The sequence below is a fragment of the Aythya ferina genome, assembly GCF_964211825.1.
Source record: "Aythya ferina genome assembly, chromosome: 1".
In the NCBI taxonomy this organism is placed as follows: Eukaryota; Metazoa; Chordata; class Aves; order Anseriformes; family Anatidae; genus Aythya; species Aythya ferina.
Genome location: NC_140296.1, coordinates 35,907,296 through 35,928,618, shown reverse-complemented (window position 1 = coordinate 35,928,618; position 21,323 = coordinate 35,907,296). Strand labels below are relative to the sequence as shown.

The window sequence follows — 21,323 nt, the reverse complement described above, 5'->3', positions numbered from 1 at the left end:
CTGTGTATTTTGTTATTCTGAGAAGAGCAAAAGCATACATAGGTTTGTATGCATGTGGCTGTTTTTACATATTTATATGATACCTTAAATATTTTGTTGGTTCTCCTTTTCAGAAATTTCTCATCTTCACCATTTTTTTTGTCTAGCTGTTAATATTGCCCAGTAAATCTTAATGTCACAGTTTCTGAAGTTGGAGAGTTGTCCTTAATCCTACCTTTTTGTTATACAGAATGCATAAGTAAAATGTATAATTTGTGTCTCTCTCCATCCTGTTCCCCTCCCTTCTCTTGTTAGAATTTATATACTTCTGAAATATACTTCTGAAAAATTAATATACTTCTGAAAGACATCAGAACTCTGAAATTTATGCTGTAATCCAAATAGTCATTGACTAATTATCAGAATGTTTCCCGTGACTTAGTCAAAATTCTTTCTCCTGCTTATTCTCCTTATTCTCTGTTTGATATTCAAAATGTATTTCATCTCTAGTAGTTCAAAAGCTTTATCTGAACACCATAAAGCCGCTTTGATACCAGCTGCTGCTTCGATTTTTTTTTTTTTTTTGGTGTTCAATATTGAAAACATTCATACAACACTTGACTGTTCCTCTTTTTGAAAAGTTTTGTGATCGGTCTTTCTACATGCGAAAATTATTTTATTATCAAACAATGACCTTTTAATCTCAATAAAAATTAAGGAATTGTAGTATATTCAAAGTATTGGCAATAACTGTTATGTATATATCAAGACAGAAAAAAGTAGGTTATCAAAACCTAATTTAAAATGTGCCTTTTACACTTGAAATCTCTCTGCCCTTTGATGTCTGCTGAATTTTATAGATTTAGTGCTGGACATCTTAATTCATAATTAATAGATGTAGCCTTTTGTAGCCTTTTTTATTTTTTACAAAAATGTTTTCCAATTGTAATAACAGCAAGGATATATATGACTACCGTCATAAATTCTTCATGCTGAAAGTTAGTCTGGCACGTTCAAAACTGGATCCATAAAATTTAACTTTGCATTATTATTTTAAGCCTCATCATTCCTGCATTTTTACTGGTTTCCTTTTTTCTACCAAAATCCTTATCTGAGAGTGGAGTGTTTGTTGAAACAGTTCATTCTTTGACTATCATTTACTCTTTCTTTGGTTATTTTGGTCCTTGCACATAAGTCTAGCTTTTCTTTTTTTATTTGCTGACTTTACTTTCTTGATAAACTATGTTGTCCTTACAGTGGATGACACAAAATGCTTTAAAACAAATTACTTATCTTAGTCCTTAGAATCAAAGTAGTGTTTCAGTTCTTAAAATAGCGACTGTTTTTACACCAAAACAGAACAGTGATGAAGTACTGTCTAGTTCTTATCTACCAGAAAAAAAAGGTTTGATAAATGCTAAACTACCATAAAATGGTGATTGTACAAGAGCTAAGAGATTGAGTATAGGAAAACTAAAAGAAGTATCAAAGTGTTCAAGCTGGTTTTAAAAACCATTAATACTTTGGATACATGTATACTGGAATTACAAATCTAGTATTTTCATTTATTTTTTTAAGGCTATCAGAGGGAGATCCTGTTCACCAACTTGACTAAATGATTTTGTTGATTGCATAGCAATAAAACTATTTGCTTGCAGAGTAATAAAACAGATTTTGACTTAAGTGTCTGCTGTTCCACAGAGTAATGGGAAAGTGTTACAATTAGTCCTTCTGATCCATTCTTGAAAATATGGTAGTTGGTAGTGGTACAGCTGTGTTTGCCCAACCTGAATCAGTGTTAGAAGGATTGCATCTTTACTTCAGCTCAGAGAAGTACCTTCTACCTAGCTGGTAATTTATGTGGGATTCAGGTGCCTAAATTCAAATGACTATATGTAAGTGGAGGTGCTGAAGTGCTCTGGAAGCTCCAGGGAGTCTGAAGTCTTCTTAGATGATCAGATGAAGGTGTCATGTTTAGACTCTTGTGTTCACAAGGCATTCACTTATGTAAGTGCCTAAGCTTCCCATATGGACTTATGAATTGAGCTGAAGCTGGGTACCATCTCTGAAGTCCTACTTCGGGAAAGTGTGCATGCTAAGTAGTGTTCAGTGGGTTTAAGATTTTGTAGATATAGGCATTGCTTTACCTGTCATCACCTTACAGTCTGCTTTTGTTCTGAAATACTAGAAGGTAAATTATCCATTCTCAAAATATTTTTTTTTTTTTCTAGCATTAATCATTCTTGCCATACTTTAGTTAGGTACGTTACAGCTGAAATTCTTATTCTGCCTTCCCTGTCCTATTTACTTCTTTCGTTTTGTTTACACAGGGCATATCAAACATACTCATTACAAAATGGTATTTAGTAAAAGACAACAGAAACATGTATGTTCAAAGAATCAGCAGAAGATAGTGGCATTTAATAATTTGCTTTTTACACTTGGTAACCTGAATTTGTGGGTTACCTATTTACTTTCTATCAACTTTGGCACAGGAGTGTTGTCTTTGGAGTTCATGTTAGTGATGCGTAACTAATACCATTTACCTGCAATTATAAAAGCAATGCAGAATCTGAGATTTATAAGCCTCCTTCCTTTTCTTTTGATAGAATTTAATAAAACATCTTCCGGAACAAGAACAATTGAATGCATTGTCCAAGTTCAAGAGCGAGTACAATAATTTGTCTGAACCAGAGCAGTTTGGAATTGTGGTGAGTTCTGTTTTGTTAACACTATTTTTAATTTTCTTGCCTGAAATACAGTTTTAAAGCAATAAGAGCTTATTTTTTGTAAACATGAAGAGGTGGTATAGTAAAAAAGAAAAAAAAAATGTGTAGGTGGACATACCCATGGATCTGGAAGGCCTGATTGCCACATCCTCTTTCTTTAAAAAGCTAATTTAGATAAAAGAAACAAAAAAGTAGTATTTTCTGTGGCAAGGTTCACTGGAAGATATGGAGCCATTTTTTGAATTTCCATAATATGGTGGTTTTATCCTGCTGGGCATCTGAATTCCACCACTCTTGCTCAACCTCCTCAAAGGGAAAGGAGAAGAAAATACAATGAAAAAAGGCTCAAGGGTTCAGGTAAGGACAGGGAGATCACTCAGCAATTATCGTAACAGACAAAACAAACTCAATGTCTTTGTCCCCACTGCTCCTTTATGGTTACTCTCTGCCCTTGCTCCACGTGGGATCCCTCCCACATGATGCTGTTCTTCACAAACTGATCCTTCATGGGCTTCCCACAGGCAGCAGCTCTTCAAGAACTGCTCCAACATGGGTTTGTACCATGGGGTGCAGTCCTTCAGGAACAGATCGTTCCTGCTGGGCTCTGCTCACAGAGGCCACCCCTGCAGCTTCACCCCACCACCAAAAACCTTGTCATTTATACCTGATGCACGTTGATTTTTTTTTCTGTTCTATATGTAAATAGGAATGAAATACTGTAGTTGTCATTGTGTTAACCTGTTCTGCCTTCTTCCTCCTATGTTTTATAGTATGCTTTATCCAGAGTACTTACAGTCACCTTTCACATTCCCAGTAGGAAGATATGTTTATTATATCTCCCAGGTTGAATTTCTAAAGTGAGAGAGAAAATATAACACTCCTGGTTGACTGTTGGTGGTTGATGCTCTATTTGAAAAATAATAAGGGAATACCATGTATATAGCTCATAATTCATAATTATTAATTGTTTTATCCAGACAAACACAGAATAAGGCTATTTCTTTTCCTGGATTCATACATCCATATAGGTCTTTTCGTTGTTCATTCCTAGTTTTTTCAAGCTAAGGTGATCACTGACAGCTTCATCCAGGATGATTTCCCCTGGAAGGAAGAAATTATTTTAGAATTCTTTTAGTATCTTTGGCTTCAGGGAAAAAGTATCATGTCATTGTAACAATATGTAGTTATTTTTGGTAGTTGTCTGTGTGGATATCAAATATTTGTACCTACATATTAGAATATCTGGAGTACATGTATAGGATATGAGAGCAACACTCGAGATTCTGAATCAACTGAAGTTATCTCCTCCTTCCCTTTATTTTCATCTCCCCTGAAGGGTGAAAAAACTATCATAGATTCCCCAAATTTCTTCCTTGATCTGGAATAATAGTCTTAATATTAAATTCCATCATAAAGCAGATGTAATTAGAAGTCAGATGTACCAAGTTTAGTTTAGAGTCTCTTACGTTCAAAATTTAAGTAATATATTGTGATATATATGCTTCCTAAGAATGTATTTTCTCGTAGGCCCATATCTCAATCACTAGAAGAGATGGGTGGCGAGCTAGAAATGAAATTTCTGTATGAATATCAATGAATAAATTAATTGATCAATAAATAAATGCCATTGGTAGAGTCCCTGGTTGATGTCAGCTTAAAGCGGAGATGTTTGGAGAGGAGATGGTAAATGACAAATTGAAGGGAAAAACGATGTTAGAAAGAGTATTATGATAAAGGGGGAAAAACCAACATTATTTCATCTTTACCTATGCCATAACATGAATCTAGCTCACATATACATTTAGATGACACTATGATAAGCATCATAGGAAAAGAGAAAAAAGTTAATAATGGAATATGTTAAAAATACTTTGTCTAGCTTGATTTTCTGGTTTTGTCTTGTGCTATTTGGTGCCACTGAAGGCAAGTCCTTCTGTGCTTGTCAGAAGTGGACACCCTTTCTGTAAAACTTCATTGATTTGTTATGATTTTTTTCATCATGTTTTATGTAAGCATGAAACATTACTTTTTCTTATACATATATATGTATACATATATACATATATATATATACTTTTATATATATATATATGTATATATGTATATATCAAATTGGTGTCTGTTCTGGAATTGAACTTGCTAAAAGCTGTACTTTTTTTCCATAATATTAAAAGTTCACGGTTTCCATTAAATTAGATACTAGAAAATCAAAAGGGTAGATTGTTTATGTAGCAGAGAGGTTTATATATCAGTTTTTCTGAAAGAAATTAAAGTGTCCTGTGCTGAACAAAGTAGACTAAGCGTGATGCTCCTCTCTGATAACCTTGTTTCGAACCATGTTTGCTAGGATGATAGAGATAAGCACACATCTAAAAACTTCAGCAGTTTTTTCTGAGTCAGACAAATTCCGGCAAAATGCCTGTAGAGATGGATTTGTACCGGTAAATTTAACCATGGCTGGCTAAGGTATGGACCAAGCTAAATCATTCCAACAGTAATATATGTGTAACTGATTGGGGAAATAGGACAATTGCATGCTGGGTTATGCATTTTAATCAAATTAGTAAAATGCAAATTTAAATAGCAAATATTTTTGCCATTTTGTCAAGAGTAAATATTGATTTAAAAAAAAAAGACATTTAAAAATTAATTCCACATAGCTTAATGCTTGATTTGCTATTTTTCTATTTTTTTTCTTTACTTTTTTTCCTCTGTATTTGAGCCTCAGCCAACCTAGAAGTCTGTCTTTTGCTCTTTAAAAATTTACAAATTTCCAATTCAGTTAAACTGTCTCAGCCCCATCTGATGGGAAGAGCTAGAATATAGCTGTCTAGGTCAAGTTTTGCTATATTTGTTTGTGGGTTTTCTTTTCTGAAGGAACAACTAGATTCTCACTGATTAATGCAAGTGTGTGCTTTCCTTCGTTTTCTATGGAAAACATAAAAAAACATCATTAGGTATCATTTTTCTAGCGTCACAGCTATGGTGAGTCTAGTGGAGCTGACTTCAGGGATCAAGCTACAACCAGTTTTTATCACCAAATGTTTTTCCAGCAATGTTCTCCTCCAAACCAGCGTTTGGTGCTGGCGAGACAGCCCCTGGTGCCATGAGTTCATTTCTGTCTTGAAAAAAAAAAAAAAAAAATTGCATAAGTTATTTTTAATTTTTTTTTTGTTGGGAAGCAGGCTGAGAACTCCTGTTCATTTAAGGACCATGTACCGCTGCTGACATACATATAAAATGTTTTGCTTCATTTTTGTTCTTTTCAAGTGAAGAGAATCAAACACGCAATACAAGACTTTGAGGTTTATCATTTAGTTGAGTAGTATCTCATAGTTATGGTATTTCAGAGAATTCAGAGATCATGTTAATTTACTCTGAAGTTGTGCTCAGGGGAAAGACTAAACCATGTGCCTCCCAAGAAACAGCCAAAATAGTGAATAAACTGATAATTACTACTTGAGTGATAATAAAATCTTTATAATGCAAACCTTCTTTTATCCTCCTGGCCTTGAATTCAAAGTCAAGATTTGTTACTCTGAAAGAAACAGCTAGACACAGAAGATACTGGCATGCTGTGACTGTTAACATATTGTGTTTTATTTCAATGTGAGTTAATTAACTTTTGCTGTTGGCTTAAAGACATTGAGGGCAAGACTCTAAGCAGTTCAGGTTCCCTCTATGAGAGTTTTGTGGTGTGAGGTTTTTTGTGTGTGTGTTTGGTTTCTGCAATTACCCTTGTCTTTTTAAATCATATTGCACTTTTATGTTTTCTGTTCATTCAGCAGTAAGTATAAAATAAATCCTTTATTACTCTTATCTTCTCTTCCAGACTTTAGGTTTTCTTTAGATAAACTACTTTATTTTCCTGCGTGTTCTTTCTTTCACGTACTCCAGACTGCTGTCTCAGAACATAGATATTATCACGTATTAATATAGAGTTTTTTTGTTTTAACTTGCACACATCCAAGAACTACTTTATGAAAACTGTGTTATGAAATTGTTTATGAAATCTCTTAACTTTATTAAGTGCTTTAACTTAGCTTCACAGTGTTACTGTAAGTTGATTTTGAATGCTGTATTTTGATGATCAAATGCTTCATGAAATATGTTTGTGTGTGCCAAAATCTAAATGTTCAATTGCACTTCATTTTACTATAGTTCATGTTTTCTACTTGGTTTACCCAGTGTGATGAACTTTCTCTTGAATTAATTTGTCGTATTATTTTCTTGGAGGTTACATCAATTATGACCAATATTGGGTGACTTATTCTGTAAAACTTGTTAATGGAGAAAACTGGGTATGTGTTTAGAAATGAGTAGTCATATGACAGCACGCTTAAAATGTGAGACCTATCTGAGAAGAATGGGATTTCAGCTGCATGATCATCTTAGCAGTTGACTGTTGACATAAGTTTTTGCGTTTGTGGTTGATTATTTTTTGTTGTTTAGATGCTATATGAAATAAGAATTGGAATGGCAAAAGTTAAATTAGAAATACATCCATGGATGTCAAGCAATAGTTTATAATTTTTCAAAGAAAAAAGCATATGTACTAAATGGTCATTCATCCTAGTTTAAGTAGTAGTTTTATTAAATAAGAATTGAATTTTATCAAATAAATTATTAGATTTTGGGAATCATTGTTACAAATAAAGACTTCATTGGATGTCGTATTTTTTGTTTGGCATTCCTAAATGCCTTGGAAAATGTGTGTTAGCTACAAAACTAATATTTGCTTGACTGTACTTGTGCTGAACTACTACTAATTTTATTTTCTTCAAAAGGACTGTAAAAAAGACAAAAGCATATCTTTAAACAATTTCTTGCACTGTTAGAGCAATGTAAGGTAATTCTTTTGTGTGTATGGCATTGAAGGGGAAACTTTCTGTAGGAGAAGACCCATACTTTAACTTTCTACAGCATTTTTGTGGGAAATACCCAATATTTGACGTTTTATGTCCATTGCTTCATATAGCAGTTGCTTTTCTTTTGCTTCCTGTCATCTTCCCTTTTTTTATGATCTTATAGTTGTATGTCAGCCAGATTTAAAGCTTCTAACCATCTTTTTCTTCTTAAGCAAACATTTTGGCATTTGATTTGTCTGTCTTTGCTTCCAATTATTTATCTTAACTTTCTGGAAACTTGTCCATGTATTATTTTCATTTATGCATACAGCAACTTACTTCTCTCTGAATTTCTTGCTTCAAAAGTTGGTCTGTTCCATATTCTTTAGAATATGTATATAGATATAAATATCTAGTAGTCCATATATACATAACTGATAATAGATATGCATACATAATGCGTATAGATGATAAGATATGTAGAATATACCTTTCACCTGTCATTTATACTTTCACGCTACTGCATGAATATATCCAAGTAAAAGTTATCTTCTATCCCTATTACAGCATTGATGGTTTATCTTTTTCTTGTATTCCATTGTTGTTGATGAGATCATTGCTGGTTTTTGTCTTTTTCTGCTTATTTTTGTGTGTGTGCATTTTCCGTTTTCTTCTCACCCTTACTGTCTAGCTAATAAAACTTCCTTTTCTTGATTGTGTACTTACTAAAGGTTGCTCTCTTTCAAAACTGCATTGTAGAAAGACTGGGTCTTGTCAGTATACGAAACCCTCAAGTGCTTCTTCCAAAGGCCAAAGACTACTAGCTTGGAGTGTATTTATTAGCCTTGTTGTTGCATCCTTTTACAAACCCCCTGACAGCTTCCCTCTGTTTTTTCTCATAGTACCATGAAATACTGGACAGTTTCCTGCCAGCAGTTGAAGAGTTTCTCATACTTGCACATAATTATATCTACCCCCTGTTGTAGCTATTCTATGGTCATGTTGAGTTTCAGCTACCTTTTGACTTCAGTAGTTTTGTCTGGATAGCATGGCACCATATCTGTCCTGAACATTGATGACCATACAACATGTGTCCAGTTATAGCTAAGACAGAAACCAGTAAGCACAGCTGTTTTAACTGCCTGTGTGGTTGTGTTCCCCTCCCACCAGCCCCCAGTATAACTCTAAGGGGATAGTGTCACTTCGTGGGAGCAGCAGGGGCCTTCCATGCTGCTATTGCTCCATTTCAGTATGGTTTTCCTGTGTGCTCCAGACAGTTACAGTGTTCTAGACGACTCCAGTGTTGACTTGAAGACCGTCTCGTGTTGTTATCTCTTGCTTAGGTCTTCTAAAGCTTCAAGCTTGCTACCAAGTCAAGATGCTAACAGCTTCAGAAAAAAATAATATTTGATAATTCCCTTAAGATATTCTCTTAAGGAAAATTCAAAATGAGAAACACCCCATGGGTAATCTTACATATAAAGAACAGGTAAAATAATGGGATTTGGACCATGGAGATGCAGTTAAACTTCATAAGAAAAGAACTTGGGGATTACTAAATAAAAGAAAAATAAAGGTATTTTGAAGCAAGTGAAAACTAAAAGTTGCTAGCTCAGCTGTATTATTGGGAAACATGAGTTGTAGAGGAGTTTATTTATCAAGAACCCTTATAAACCTTTTTAATGACACATTATATTTGTAATTTAATGTGAAGTCATGGTCTAATTCTAACAGTTGCATAGGACTTCTTGAAAATAAGAACAAAAAGAAGTAATGGCTCAAATACAGCATAATTAAAAAAGTGATCCAGTAATGCAGCAGTATTAATTTCAGGCAAGCAAGGTTAGAGCCCTTTAAGAAATAGTGTGAGAAAAGAAATATGTGCTTATTTGAGGGACTGCTGGAGAGTTGAAATATAAGCCATTGTTCATTATAATTGTTTTTAATAAAGCTATAATAGATATGTGTGAGTCAACATTTGTTCAATGGTTTTTGAATTTAAAATATTCAAGCACTAAAGATTATCTTCTATTATTGTTCATTTGTATTAATTAGATCTGAGTCTGAGGTTGTTTTTTCATTTTTTTTTTTCACCTTGAGATATTAAAATTGCAAGGGTCTTGAAGCAGCTGATAAGGGCATCTTATTGCTTGCTTGTTTGAAGTAAGCTTTCTGAACTTTTCCTAAGTTGAAGAAGAAATACAAAACAAAGGTTTATAATAACCTAAAACTTGGTCATTTCAGACCTACATGGAAAAATGAACCTAGAAAAAAAAGCTCTCAGTGCAGAATCTAACAGAAAGAGAAAATGACTTTTATTTACAAAATATTGATGTAAACTGACTTTTTCACCTGTTCAGTCTCATAGAGATTGAATTCTCTTGTACTTTTATACCCTTATTCGTCTATTATGTGTGCGTCCAAGCAGTCTGGCCAGGATTGCTAATGTGCAGCACAGAGGTCAAGGGACTTCCTTGACACCTTGTTACGTCTCTGAGCTTGTTCTTGATAGGTGACAGCAAGCTAGTTTTAGGATAGCTCTTTTATATGCTTTGCTATATGTTGTCAGTTGTTATGAAGCCGTCTTTATCTCAGAGTCTCCTAACTTCTACTTTGGTAAATCTTAGGCCATGCTGCTTCCCACGTCCTGGGTTCTTCCCCTGTGTTTAAAATACATATTTAGAGTTGGTTGGTAGGCTAGTGTCCTGGTTTCAGCTGGGATGGAGTTAATTTTCTTCCTAGTAGCTGGTATGGTACTGTGTTTTGGATTTAGGATGAGAATGTTGCTGATAACAAACCGATGTTGTAGCTGTTGCAGAGCAGTGCTTACACTGAGCCAAGGACTTTTCAGCTCCTCATGCTGCCCTGCCAGCGGGTAAGCAGGGGATGCACAAGAAGCTGGGAGGGGTCAGAACCAGGACAGCTGACCCCAAATGGCCAAAGGGGTATTTCATACCATGTGATGTCATGCTAAACAATTAATGGTGGCTGGCCAGGGTGTGTGTGGGGTCTGCTGCTCAGGGTCTGGCTGGGCATTGGTTGTTAGGGGGTAGGCATTTCCATTGTGCATCACTTGCTTTGTATTTTCTTTTATCATTATCTTCCATTCCTTTTCTGTCCTATTAAACTGTCTTTATCTCAGCCAATAAGCATATTATCTTTTTTTTTTCTTTTTTTTTTTTTTTTTTCATAAATTCTCTCCCCCATCCCACATGGGAGGAGGAATGTGTGTGAGTGAAAGGCCGTGTGGTGCTTAGCTGCTTGCCAGGTTAAACCACAGCAGCTAGTAAGAAAAGGAGTAATTTATGTGATATTATGCAGCCCTGTTGCTATTCCCTAGGTGCTACTATGCAGGGTCTTCTGATAACTCATCTATGTTGTGGTCATATTGGAGTGTAGGTCTTCTGGTTGTAACATGAAAAAAAAATAATTCCTCAGTTTTATGGCTGGGAATGGTGTACTGAGAACAAGTGCAGGTTGTTCTATTGATATTTTTGTGCTTCTGTTTTCTGCTGCTTACATGTGCGCATTTCTTTTTGTACCAACCTCAATATTTCTGTTAAAGAACTATGCAATAGGAGGAATTAACATTGGCATTATTATGTAGCCAGAGTACATAATAGGTGAATGTCTATCCTGTACACAGGAAATGGCACTGAAAAAAAGGTGTTGTTGAACTCTTTTTACTCACTTCTACAAATTTGTTCAGTAACGAATGTGCACTTGAAAAAGTGCACTGACAACTCTTTTTTTTAAAAAAAATATTATTATTATGGAGTAAATATCATGTTTGGAAGAATGAAGGAAGGATAAATATAAATTTAAGCATTTTGGATATATTGGCATAATTTACACTTCAAACAGTAGACTTTTGGAGGATGGAGTGAGTATGCAGTAAACTGTCTTTGTGTTGGAAGCCAGCCTTCCACACCCTCAAATTGCTTGTTTTAGATAGGGAAGGGTTGTGGTGGTTGTTTTTTTCTTCTTCTTGCTTCACAGCAGTGCTGCATTCCCAGTGGTCAAAGTTAACTTTGAGCTTCATATTTAGGCACAGCGCATCATAATCTTGATTACAATAACTATCCTCTTGTTATGTTGCTTTTTTGTGACTGACCCTTGAATAACTTAATGTTTTTGCTGGGAACCGCCTTCCCATTGAGTTTTTGACAAGTATAAGTTGCTTAATGGCAATGAAAGATATTTTAGGAACATCAGTGACTCAAAATTTGATTGCAGTGGTTGTAAAGTTAAAATGTATAGTTATGGGTGCAGTTCTAATAAAGAATAATGGATTGTAATGGATCAGAACATGATTCAGTTCTGTCCTCATTGCAACCAGTAGGCATACCTAAAACTGAACTGTAAAAGCAGGAGTATGGCCTATAAAGTTGTGAATTTCCCTCTGTTCACCACTGCTGAAGCATACTCAGTTAAAGTATTACAGCCAGTTTGGGGGTGTTTTGTACATTAGTTATAGAGGTGTGAATCCAAACATGGACTTGGACTTCAGAGGTGACTAATGACAATAGTTGTAGAAATGAGCAATATGAAGAAATATTGCTTAAGTTTTTAAACTTGAAACCCAAGGCAGGGTGTTCTCTTGAAATATGTGTAGGAAACATGGAAAAAGAAATGGAATTATATGTCCTGAATACTGATGGTTGTTATGGAAGTATATAATAGGTTTACATTTTTGACAAAAGTTACACAGGTTAGACAACAAACAGGAGGATTTTTCTAATAGTGGTAATATTTAAGACAATATAACTAGAGAGATTATGGAGTCTTTGTAGTCAGCCATCTCTTTGAGCAGACAAGCTAATACGTATTCTGTTGGCAAAGCTGATTCTCCCATAGGAAGGCTGAATGCAGTGAGTGACCTCCAAAGGTTGTCTCCCTGCTTATTTTGTATATTTATTGACTAAAATGTGCAAACACAGTACTGCTTTGTATAGATTCTGGCATATAAGCATTGCAATTAGTGGGATAATACTACTTAAATACTTGTTTTAGGAACGCCTTTCTAATGAAAATCAACACTTTGCACCTAGGATATATGACAAATCTCAGTTATGGCCTAGCTCATAGCATGATTATCTGATCTCTCCCTTTACCAAGCAAGCCATCTGAAAACTCAGCTTAAATGGGGAACTTTTTTTGTTTTATAGTGGATTAATGTAAAGAGTTGGTAAGAAAGATTTACTGAATTTATCTGCATTGCAGATTTATGCTGAAAATACTTGAGGCAAATGTTGGATGGATGTTGTGTTTTTTTTTTTTTCTTACTCTGTAATATGTTTTTATTTGAGAGGAAGAAAAATAATGGTTGATTAAAATAGCTTGTTGATGGTGATGATTCAGAGAATCCATCTAGCTTTTACAGTTTTTTATGAGGTCATGAACTCCTTTATTCCTTTTATTGATCTATGTGTTGTTTTGAATATGCAGTCCTTAATGTCCTTGGTGGTCTTTCCTTTTTTTGTACTAAAATCATTCAGGGAATAATAGTGACCAAACCCACATTCAGTTCTCATCAGTTTTTATATTGGTTTTGAATATTATTCAGTGTTCTGAAAACAGTGGGATACAAGATGCTTCAGAAGGCTGTTTTTAGCAGTTGTGGGGATGATAAATTACTAGATGACGTTTTAAGGCTTTGACTATAGTAATCAACTGAACAACACCAGAGAATTCTTTTGAACATTGAACCTTGATTGTCTGTAGTGCTAATTTGGTAGAATAGACGTTAACTGTAGGCATAGAATAGTCATCCTGTTGGCCTGTACAGAATTACACGTTCCCAAACAATTCCTGGGCACAGTCTGGGAGTGAGCATGAGCCAGATCTTATGATCTGAGTATCCAGTTAGATAATTGAAGACTTAAATTGGTAAGAGAGAGGCAGATTGGTTTATTAAGACAAGTTTTAATGATTACAAAGCAGATCTTTCTGCTTTCATCACAGGGGGGACAGAGCAGTACATCAAAGGGAAGTTGGGTACAAGCATGTTGGTTCCAGCCATTGATAACCTGAGTGTCTTGCAGGCGTGTCTACACCTCTCGGGCCTGGCATCTCAGAGCACTTCTGGAAGTGCAGAAGGACACGACAATGTTTGGTCCCGTGTCATGTGGCTCCAGATTGTTGCTCTCACCATCCCTAGGTTGTTTTGGGATTCAGTTTATATACATGACTACCAGAATACTCAAAATATAATTGACTCTCTAAAGAGTTGTAGGTTGTCATGGTAAGTTAAGCTTTCTTGTTGCTCCAGCTAAAAATGTTCTGTAATGATAGCTCCCTGTCAGCTCCCCAGTGGTGCACATCAACTTCTCCCCACTCTCTTGCCCACGGAACAATGCTAAGGCTTAAGGATTATCTGTGCCAACTTACATTAGCAACTTGTTGCACCACAAACTGTCCACAGTAGTAGTTCTCATCTGGTTCTGCGGTGTGCAGGGAGCTGAATCTAGCAGCAGGCATGTGAACTCTTCAGTGCCTGTGATCCTTAGTGACAGAAAATAGTCCTGGAGAAATTTGATTTATTACTATGGTTTTAAATCCATAAATGTAATTCCATTTCAAAAATCATAATTTTGACATTATTTATAAACAAATTTGATGCAAAAAAATTGCTAATACTTGTTAGGATACTTTTAGTGGACCTTTGACCTTAGGTGTAGGTAACTATATTAGCAATTGCATGCTTTAGGATAGTGTCTCAAGTACCATGTGTGATAGCTCCTACTAAAGTTTATCTTAAAACTTAAGATATTTGAAAATATGTTCACATATAGTTTGGGAGTGAGAAAAAGAAACAATCTTGATCACTTTTATTTACTCAAAGATAAAATTGAGGGAATTATGAAATATTGTTTCAGAAATAATTAATATCTGGACCTTGTGAGGAACATGACAGCTAACCTGAATAGAATTTGGCAAGCTATCCTCATGTGGCTTCACAGCTTGTTCGCTGATGGATGTGTTTTTAATGAGTTCATACCAAAAGAGAAGATTTCACTAGAGTAAATTGAAGATTAGAGTGAGGCCTGATGAAGGCTAGTTTGTCTTAAATAATTCAGCAAACACTTAAAATGATCAATTCCATATTCAGCTGGTGATTTCACCTGTATGTTCACACTAAGGATAACTCAGAATGTGTTAATGTCTTTCACTGGTATCTGGGGAATACCTTACTATACCTGAAGAGGTGTTCCTAATACTTGATGCTTGGGCACAGCCGTACCTAGTGCCATAAATAGCACCATTTCAGTTTATTTAAGATCCTAAAGTAGTGAGGTGTATAAAAATATATTTATGCCAAATAACAGTCAAGTTACTTAAGTTGTTCAGAGGGGAAACATCCTTAACTCTTACAATGTTGATGTCTTTCAAACTTTAAACCTGAACAGGGTGGAGAACCAAGCTCCAGAAATATCTTCTGAAAATGATCTGAACTAATTTGTCAGTTTGCGATTGACAAGAGTGAGTATTTCTATGGATTAGATTATATTACTTCAGATGCATCACTGCAAGACGATTACTCTGAATCAACATCTGTAAAAGATTTGGTACCAGTAGGTCTCACTCTTATCCTTGTTCAGTTGTGATGAAACAGTTTTGCATGATTCTAGTTCAAAAAACAAAATCTAAGGAATGGATTAAAAACAATTGTCTTGTTTCTTCAGATGGCAGGCAGTGGTGTTTTTTTCTTCTGGCATGGACGTAGGCTCTCTCTTTTTTAGTTTTCTCCCTGGAGGTCTCACTACAACTTCCTAGCAATGAGGTTGCATGTCTGAGAGTTTTCATCTTTTGCCTCCAGCCAATCAGTGATTCACATTACAGATTCCTCTAAACGTCTTGAGCTTGTCTTGAATCTGCTTTGATGCAATCTCTGTAAAAACTCAGTGCAGTTCACACGGCATTACTGATGAAAATTGGTGCCATATTGTTTTCACTTAAGAAGCTTTGTCAGATGTGTCTCATTATGACTCAATGTAACTGCAAAACTATCACCTGTTGGTAGACTGTTTGGATTTTCTTTTACCCATATAGCAACAACTTTGTGGAGTATATTGCAGTAGTTTGGCAGTATTCACACTTTGGCTTGCAGTTTCCTAAAATCAAACAGAGCAATTTTTTATGTAAGATTTCTTAATATTTGACTAGAATCTTGGGTCTCCAGGAAAAAAAAGAAAAAACAAACAAGTGATTCTGAGCTTAGACATTTTGACTTGACCAAGAAATGCAAATTACAGTTGAAATTAAATCTGAGGTAGCTTTTCCTTAAAGATTCTAAGATTAATAGCAATTTCTTTACACCTGAAAGAAGACTTGCATGGGGCAGCTAAATTTAGTGTGGATTCTACTATCTGTTTTTCTCCTTTTTATTTCCATGCCTTCAGTGATCATGAAAGAGAATCAAGAAGAGATATACCCAAAGCAGAATTTCTTCACTTGTGTCTTGAAAGGTACTGCTTCAAGATTAAGGGTACTCAGGGAAAGACAAACTTCCTTATGACTTGTATTTTCACTCTCTTAGTCTTAGGAGTAGACTGCACAATTTCCACTCAGTTTGGAAACATGCCACATAGGTGGCCTTTGCCACTTGTATTCGTTAAAGCATTCCTTACTACTTCCCAGCATATCCTTCCTGTCTTTGTTCAAAGTCTCTTCCCACAATAATAGTTTTGATAGTTGATGTCTTACTGTAGAGGCTGTTCCCCATTTTATCAGCACAGAAGACTTAAAGCACCTAAACCTTGGTGCCAGATAAGAATGGAGCTTTGTTGGGCTTTCAGAAAATTTGAGTTTGGGTTGGTAACACAGGCTAGAACAATATTTTGGCTTACTAAAAATATCAACAATCCTTTTGAAGATAATTTTCATGTGGGGATTTGAATATCTTAAGAAAAACTCTTCTGAGTAAGGACCTTGATCAATCCATGATCTCTCAACAACCTCAAGTATTGTTTGGGAAGTTAGTCATTTACGTTAAGTTGATGCATCCAAAGGACTGTAAAGTGTAGGGCAGCTGTGCTAAAAGAATCTTGATGCTAGTCAGCATCTTAGATTTCTGGAGCTTGAAACAAATATGCACTTATTCTAGCTTCTGACTGTAGAGTTCAAAGGAGCTCCTATGGACCCCAAATCCTTTAGTACTTACCCTCTCTGTTATCATTTTGTAGAAGTGGGGAACATTTTTCAAGATATATGAACATCTTTCCAACAGCATTCACTTATGTGATGTTTCATGTCAGACAGTTTTTGCCATGGATTGCCTGTGGTTCCAAATGCACCAAGTAACTATATGGAAAAAATTTCTGAATTCTCTGTTGACAAGACTACAGAAGATCTACAGCAGAATGCTGTTTCCTTTCCACTACTGTCATCATCATAGACACGTATGTTCCTGATTAGGAAATTAACTTAGATGCCTTGTTGGGTCAGTACAGAAGACTATTCTAAATATGAATGTGTTAGTGATCTGCGCTTTTTCAGAAATGTGTCATGTCTATCACATCAAAGACATAATCAGCTGCTGATGATGTCTGTTATCACTGTATACTGCTCAAATAATTACGTATTGTCAAATTCTACTTTTTAGTTGGGAGTAAGTATGGTGGTTCAACCTGGTGGAAAATACTAAGCCTGCTGTCATCACTTTTAGACATTCCCACACAGACTTTGATCTTCTACCTATATCTTCATAGCCTGTATGTTGGGACACTCAAAGTAATAGCATTAGGATGTGGGTTTCTGGTAGCAGCCAGAAAGCAAATGAAGGACTCCTTTAGAACTAAGCTGATAAGATTTTTCCATCTAGAATACAGCCAGATCTCTCTTACTTTTAGAGACTCTTCGTGTGGTTTGATATTGTATTATTCTTGTTTAAATTTCTCAATGACTTGTGCCCTTGACTTCTGCTGTAAATTTATTTATTTTTGCCATCTGGCTGAATTAGAGGTTTTGTAGAGGACTTTTCCTATGTCAAACTCTGACTTGGTTTCCCATGAGGAAACCTTTTCAGTCTGGTTGCATCTGCTCCATATGTACCTTTTAATGAAAATAGCTTTTCTGACGGCTGTTACATCTGCTACAGATAGGAGAATTTTGGAGATTTAGACCCTCTTATTCATAGATGATACCTTTTTAGGAAGATAGTGTTGTCTTAACTCTGAGAAACAAAAGCTGTCTGTGTCCCAGTCTGATCAAGATGTCAGTAAATCTGTGTGTTTGATAGTTTCTATCTACCTGCCTCAGCCTACAAGCAAACAAAAAAACCTTTGTGTGTCCAGGTTGAACAACAACTCTTTTTTAACCTGGATAATGGATGTATGCTAACCGTATTTTCAGATAGGATAAAAAACAATTAAAAACAAAAACAAACAAACAAAAAACACACACACAAAAAAAACACACACACACACAAAAAAACATTTATTCTCAGAGTGGAACATACCTATCTGTGAATTTCAGCAGGAAGCCTATTGCAGTGTATAGCAGTCTGTTATGTCAGCTTGTTTCGAGAGCTGTTATAGCCCCTATTGGCGATTTGGTTTTATTTTGTAGGACAGGTGACCTCTGGAGCATTCAAAAGGAGGGTCCTCTCTTCGGAGATCCGCAGGCTGGTTCATCTTTTTTGAACGTAATGCCATCAAAAACAGTACCAGGCATTTTCTGCACAGTGCATCAGTGCACTGTCATCCTCAAGACGCAAGAAGGCCATCCATGTGTAGCTAGGAGGTAATTGATAAGTGTTGTCCCTGTGTCATACACAGTATGCTCCTTTCTCTTCTGCTGTGGATATCCTCTAAGAAAATATTGGGTTTGGAAGCAACCGAGACAGTGGTGCAAACTCAAGGTGTTTATAATTCAAGCTAGGGAAATGGAGCAGCAGGATGTGCCCTCTATCAATGCAAGAATGGCTGAAAAGTCATCAACTCAAATGGTTGCTTGTACACATAACACGTAAATACGGAGATTTTCTGGTTTATTGTAAGTAATTTTAAGCTGCTAAGTATTATTTATTTGGGAAAAAAGTGTGTCAAAGCTGAAGGAAAATGTGCTATTTCCACATAGCCATAAAAAAAAATCTCAACAAAAATGCTGTTCCATTATGTTGTTAACTTTCCATATGCTGAAAAAATGTTTGGTCTATTCCAGAATGCTCTGTCTTCACAAAGATACCAGACGCATTGACTACCTTTTTCAAATTGAGCAGGGTGTTCTTTTTTTCTTCTCTAAAAAGTGGATAATAGGCCTTTTAAGGTCTCAGTTTTTCCTTCCTTGATATATTTTTCTGCTCTTTGAGTGCCTGAATTTAAAGTGTTAAAAATTCGCACTTCTTACCTGTGTGCTCTGTAGAGTTCACCAGTGCTACAGTGATGGCAACTATGTTTTCCATTGAGGATATCCTTCCATCTTACGTTTTAGTCATACTGGCTGTACGTGGTATTTTACTTTTTCAATGGGAATGCTTTCAGATGCTCTGACAACTTCAGGACTGTTGATCCTTTAAGGAAATGATATTGTGAAACTGGAACCCTTGCAGTGTTTTTCTCTACAAGCTTGTATAAGAACAAATCACATTCAGTGATGAAAATGTAATGTCAGTGTGACTTCTGAGACATGTTCCTTTACTTGACATCAACAAAGCAGACAGTGAAGGTATTCGCTTACCAGATGGCACACTGTTGCAGGTGCTTTTTGAATTATGCTGTAATTGAGAGAAAAGCCTCTCTTTGCTGTCGCATAAAGAACTCAGGGAGCTACAGCCAGGTAGCTCAAATCAGCTGTCAATTCCCATTTGGGCTAATGCATAGTGATAATAGTCTTGTAGACTATTACTTGAAAATTGAATAATTCATTACCCCTACAGTGAGTTCTCTTACGTGTTGTCCACTTGTCCTTTAACTTTCTACCTCAACATCCCTCTTTAGTTATTTTATTGTCTGATTTCAAGATTCTGCTTTAGGTACATAAGGTACATAGGTAGTATATGTTAAGTATAAGAAAAAATCAGGACATGAATGTAAGCCTCTCAACATTACCAGAAGTAAATTTTTAGCATCTTTTGTGATAAGGTGTATGTATTTCACTGTTTGAATACATGTGTAGACAACATTTCACAAAGAAAGCCGTAAACTGATAAAGGAACTCCCCATCTCCTCTCTTCCTAATTACTGACTTAGCAAACAGGTAAACAAACAGTACCAAAGGCATGCATTGTACATGAACATGAATTTCAGAGTGTTAATAATGATGATAATAATAATAGCCAAATGGCACTTCAGTTGTGTTTCTGGTATATGCCTGTTTCTGTTCTTTCTTTAGAATTTATTATGCATTTCTGCTTCCATCGTTAAGACACGTACAGAAATAGATCTATTAACCTCATTCTGATGAAAACTTTGCATGTTTCATGCATCTGTGTTTGTTCACGTTTGTGCAACACATCTTTGTGATGTAAAGTATCTGATTATTTCAGTTTTAGGAACCTGCCTGTCTGAGAAGCCATGAGTCAATAAATCATGCATCATCTGCTGTTCTCTAGTACCTTTAGTTTGGTACCATTTAAAATCATTGCAGCTTTATTCTGTTAGTTCCTCTGGTTTGATATTAATGGTCATCTCTGCTGCATCCTGAGTAGGGAAAAATACTAAAATTCTGGATAATTTTAGAGCAGATTGATGTTTTTTGAGTCTAGTCTCAAATTTCTCCTGTCTGATCTGAAAACAAAAATTACAATTCAGATATGATAAGTAGCTTTGCACTTGTTTTGTACTAGTAAGTAAATTGTTTCAGATAAATGAGATAATACTGATTTTTCCTGATTGGCCTGGGAGAATAACTTCGTGACACATACCTCGTGACACACAAATTATGTGTGAAGGTGTAAAAGTACTACGTTAATTTTAGTTGGGTGTTAGGTATTTCCATCTCTATTCCATTCTGAAATTTCCAGTGTAACTTCAAGTCCTGTTATCCTTGCTTAATAATTGTTCAGTAATAAATTTACCACCCTATTGGATGCTACTTAGTTGACGATAAGTACACAGTATCTGCCTACAATTGATACTGAGCTAACATCCAGACTATATATATTTTTGTCTTTTTACTATGGCACCAGGCCAGAGATGGTCTGTAAACTAAAGCTCAGTATTGGCTGGAGTATACTGTGTGCTCTGGAAGCTGCTTTTCAGTTTAGTTTTATCTGAAAGATGCCCTGTTCATGTGCTTTGCTCTGTGATGTAAACAGAAGTGTGGATACTGGAAAAGATTCCTTATTTTACTTCAAAATTTCTTGTCTGAACCAAAATGCAAATGTTTATGTTTACTTCAATAGAACCATGATCAGGTGGTTGCATTGCCAGACAGGCATTGCAGGCATGGCTCTAGTAGCATAAAATACTAACTCTACCTGATTTTTAGTACTGCTGTCACAGAGAAACCAATAGAATGGGCTGTAAATTACAGTCTCTTTTGCTTCAATGTCACATTCATTGGATTAGACAGTCCTCAGTATCAGCTTAGGATAGCTTAGATTTGTGTTTGTTTTGACTTGACACTGAGATGGATAAAGAGTATTATCCATTATGCTTTTCACTGACTCTACTGTGGGATGATCAGCACCAAATAACTTGTGAATGTTGTACTGACAGCTATTTTCACATTGGTATACTACGTATGGGTTGAAAAATGTTCCATAAATCCTTAGATATTACTGTGGTTTGGAGGGGGATTTTTCCAATGTAAAGGTAAGTTTTTA

The 21,323-nt window shown here is 35.6% G+C and overlaps 1 protein-coding gene across 1 annotated transcript in view; it reads left to right on the top strand.

Moving 5' to 3' along the window:
- DIAPH3 (diaphanous related formin 3) overlaps window positions 1–21,323 on the top strand; it is a 236,270-nt gene that overhangs the window by 106,647 nt on the left and 108,300 nt on the right. Inside the window, exon 20 of the mRNA XM_084520348.1 lies at window positions 2,589–2,690. Within this exon, the coding sequence (XP_084376474.1) occupies window positions 2,589–2,690 (102 nt within the window). The remainder of the gene's footprint in view (window positions 1–2,588; window positions 2,691–21,323) is intronic.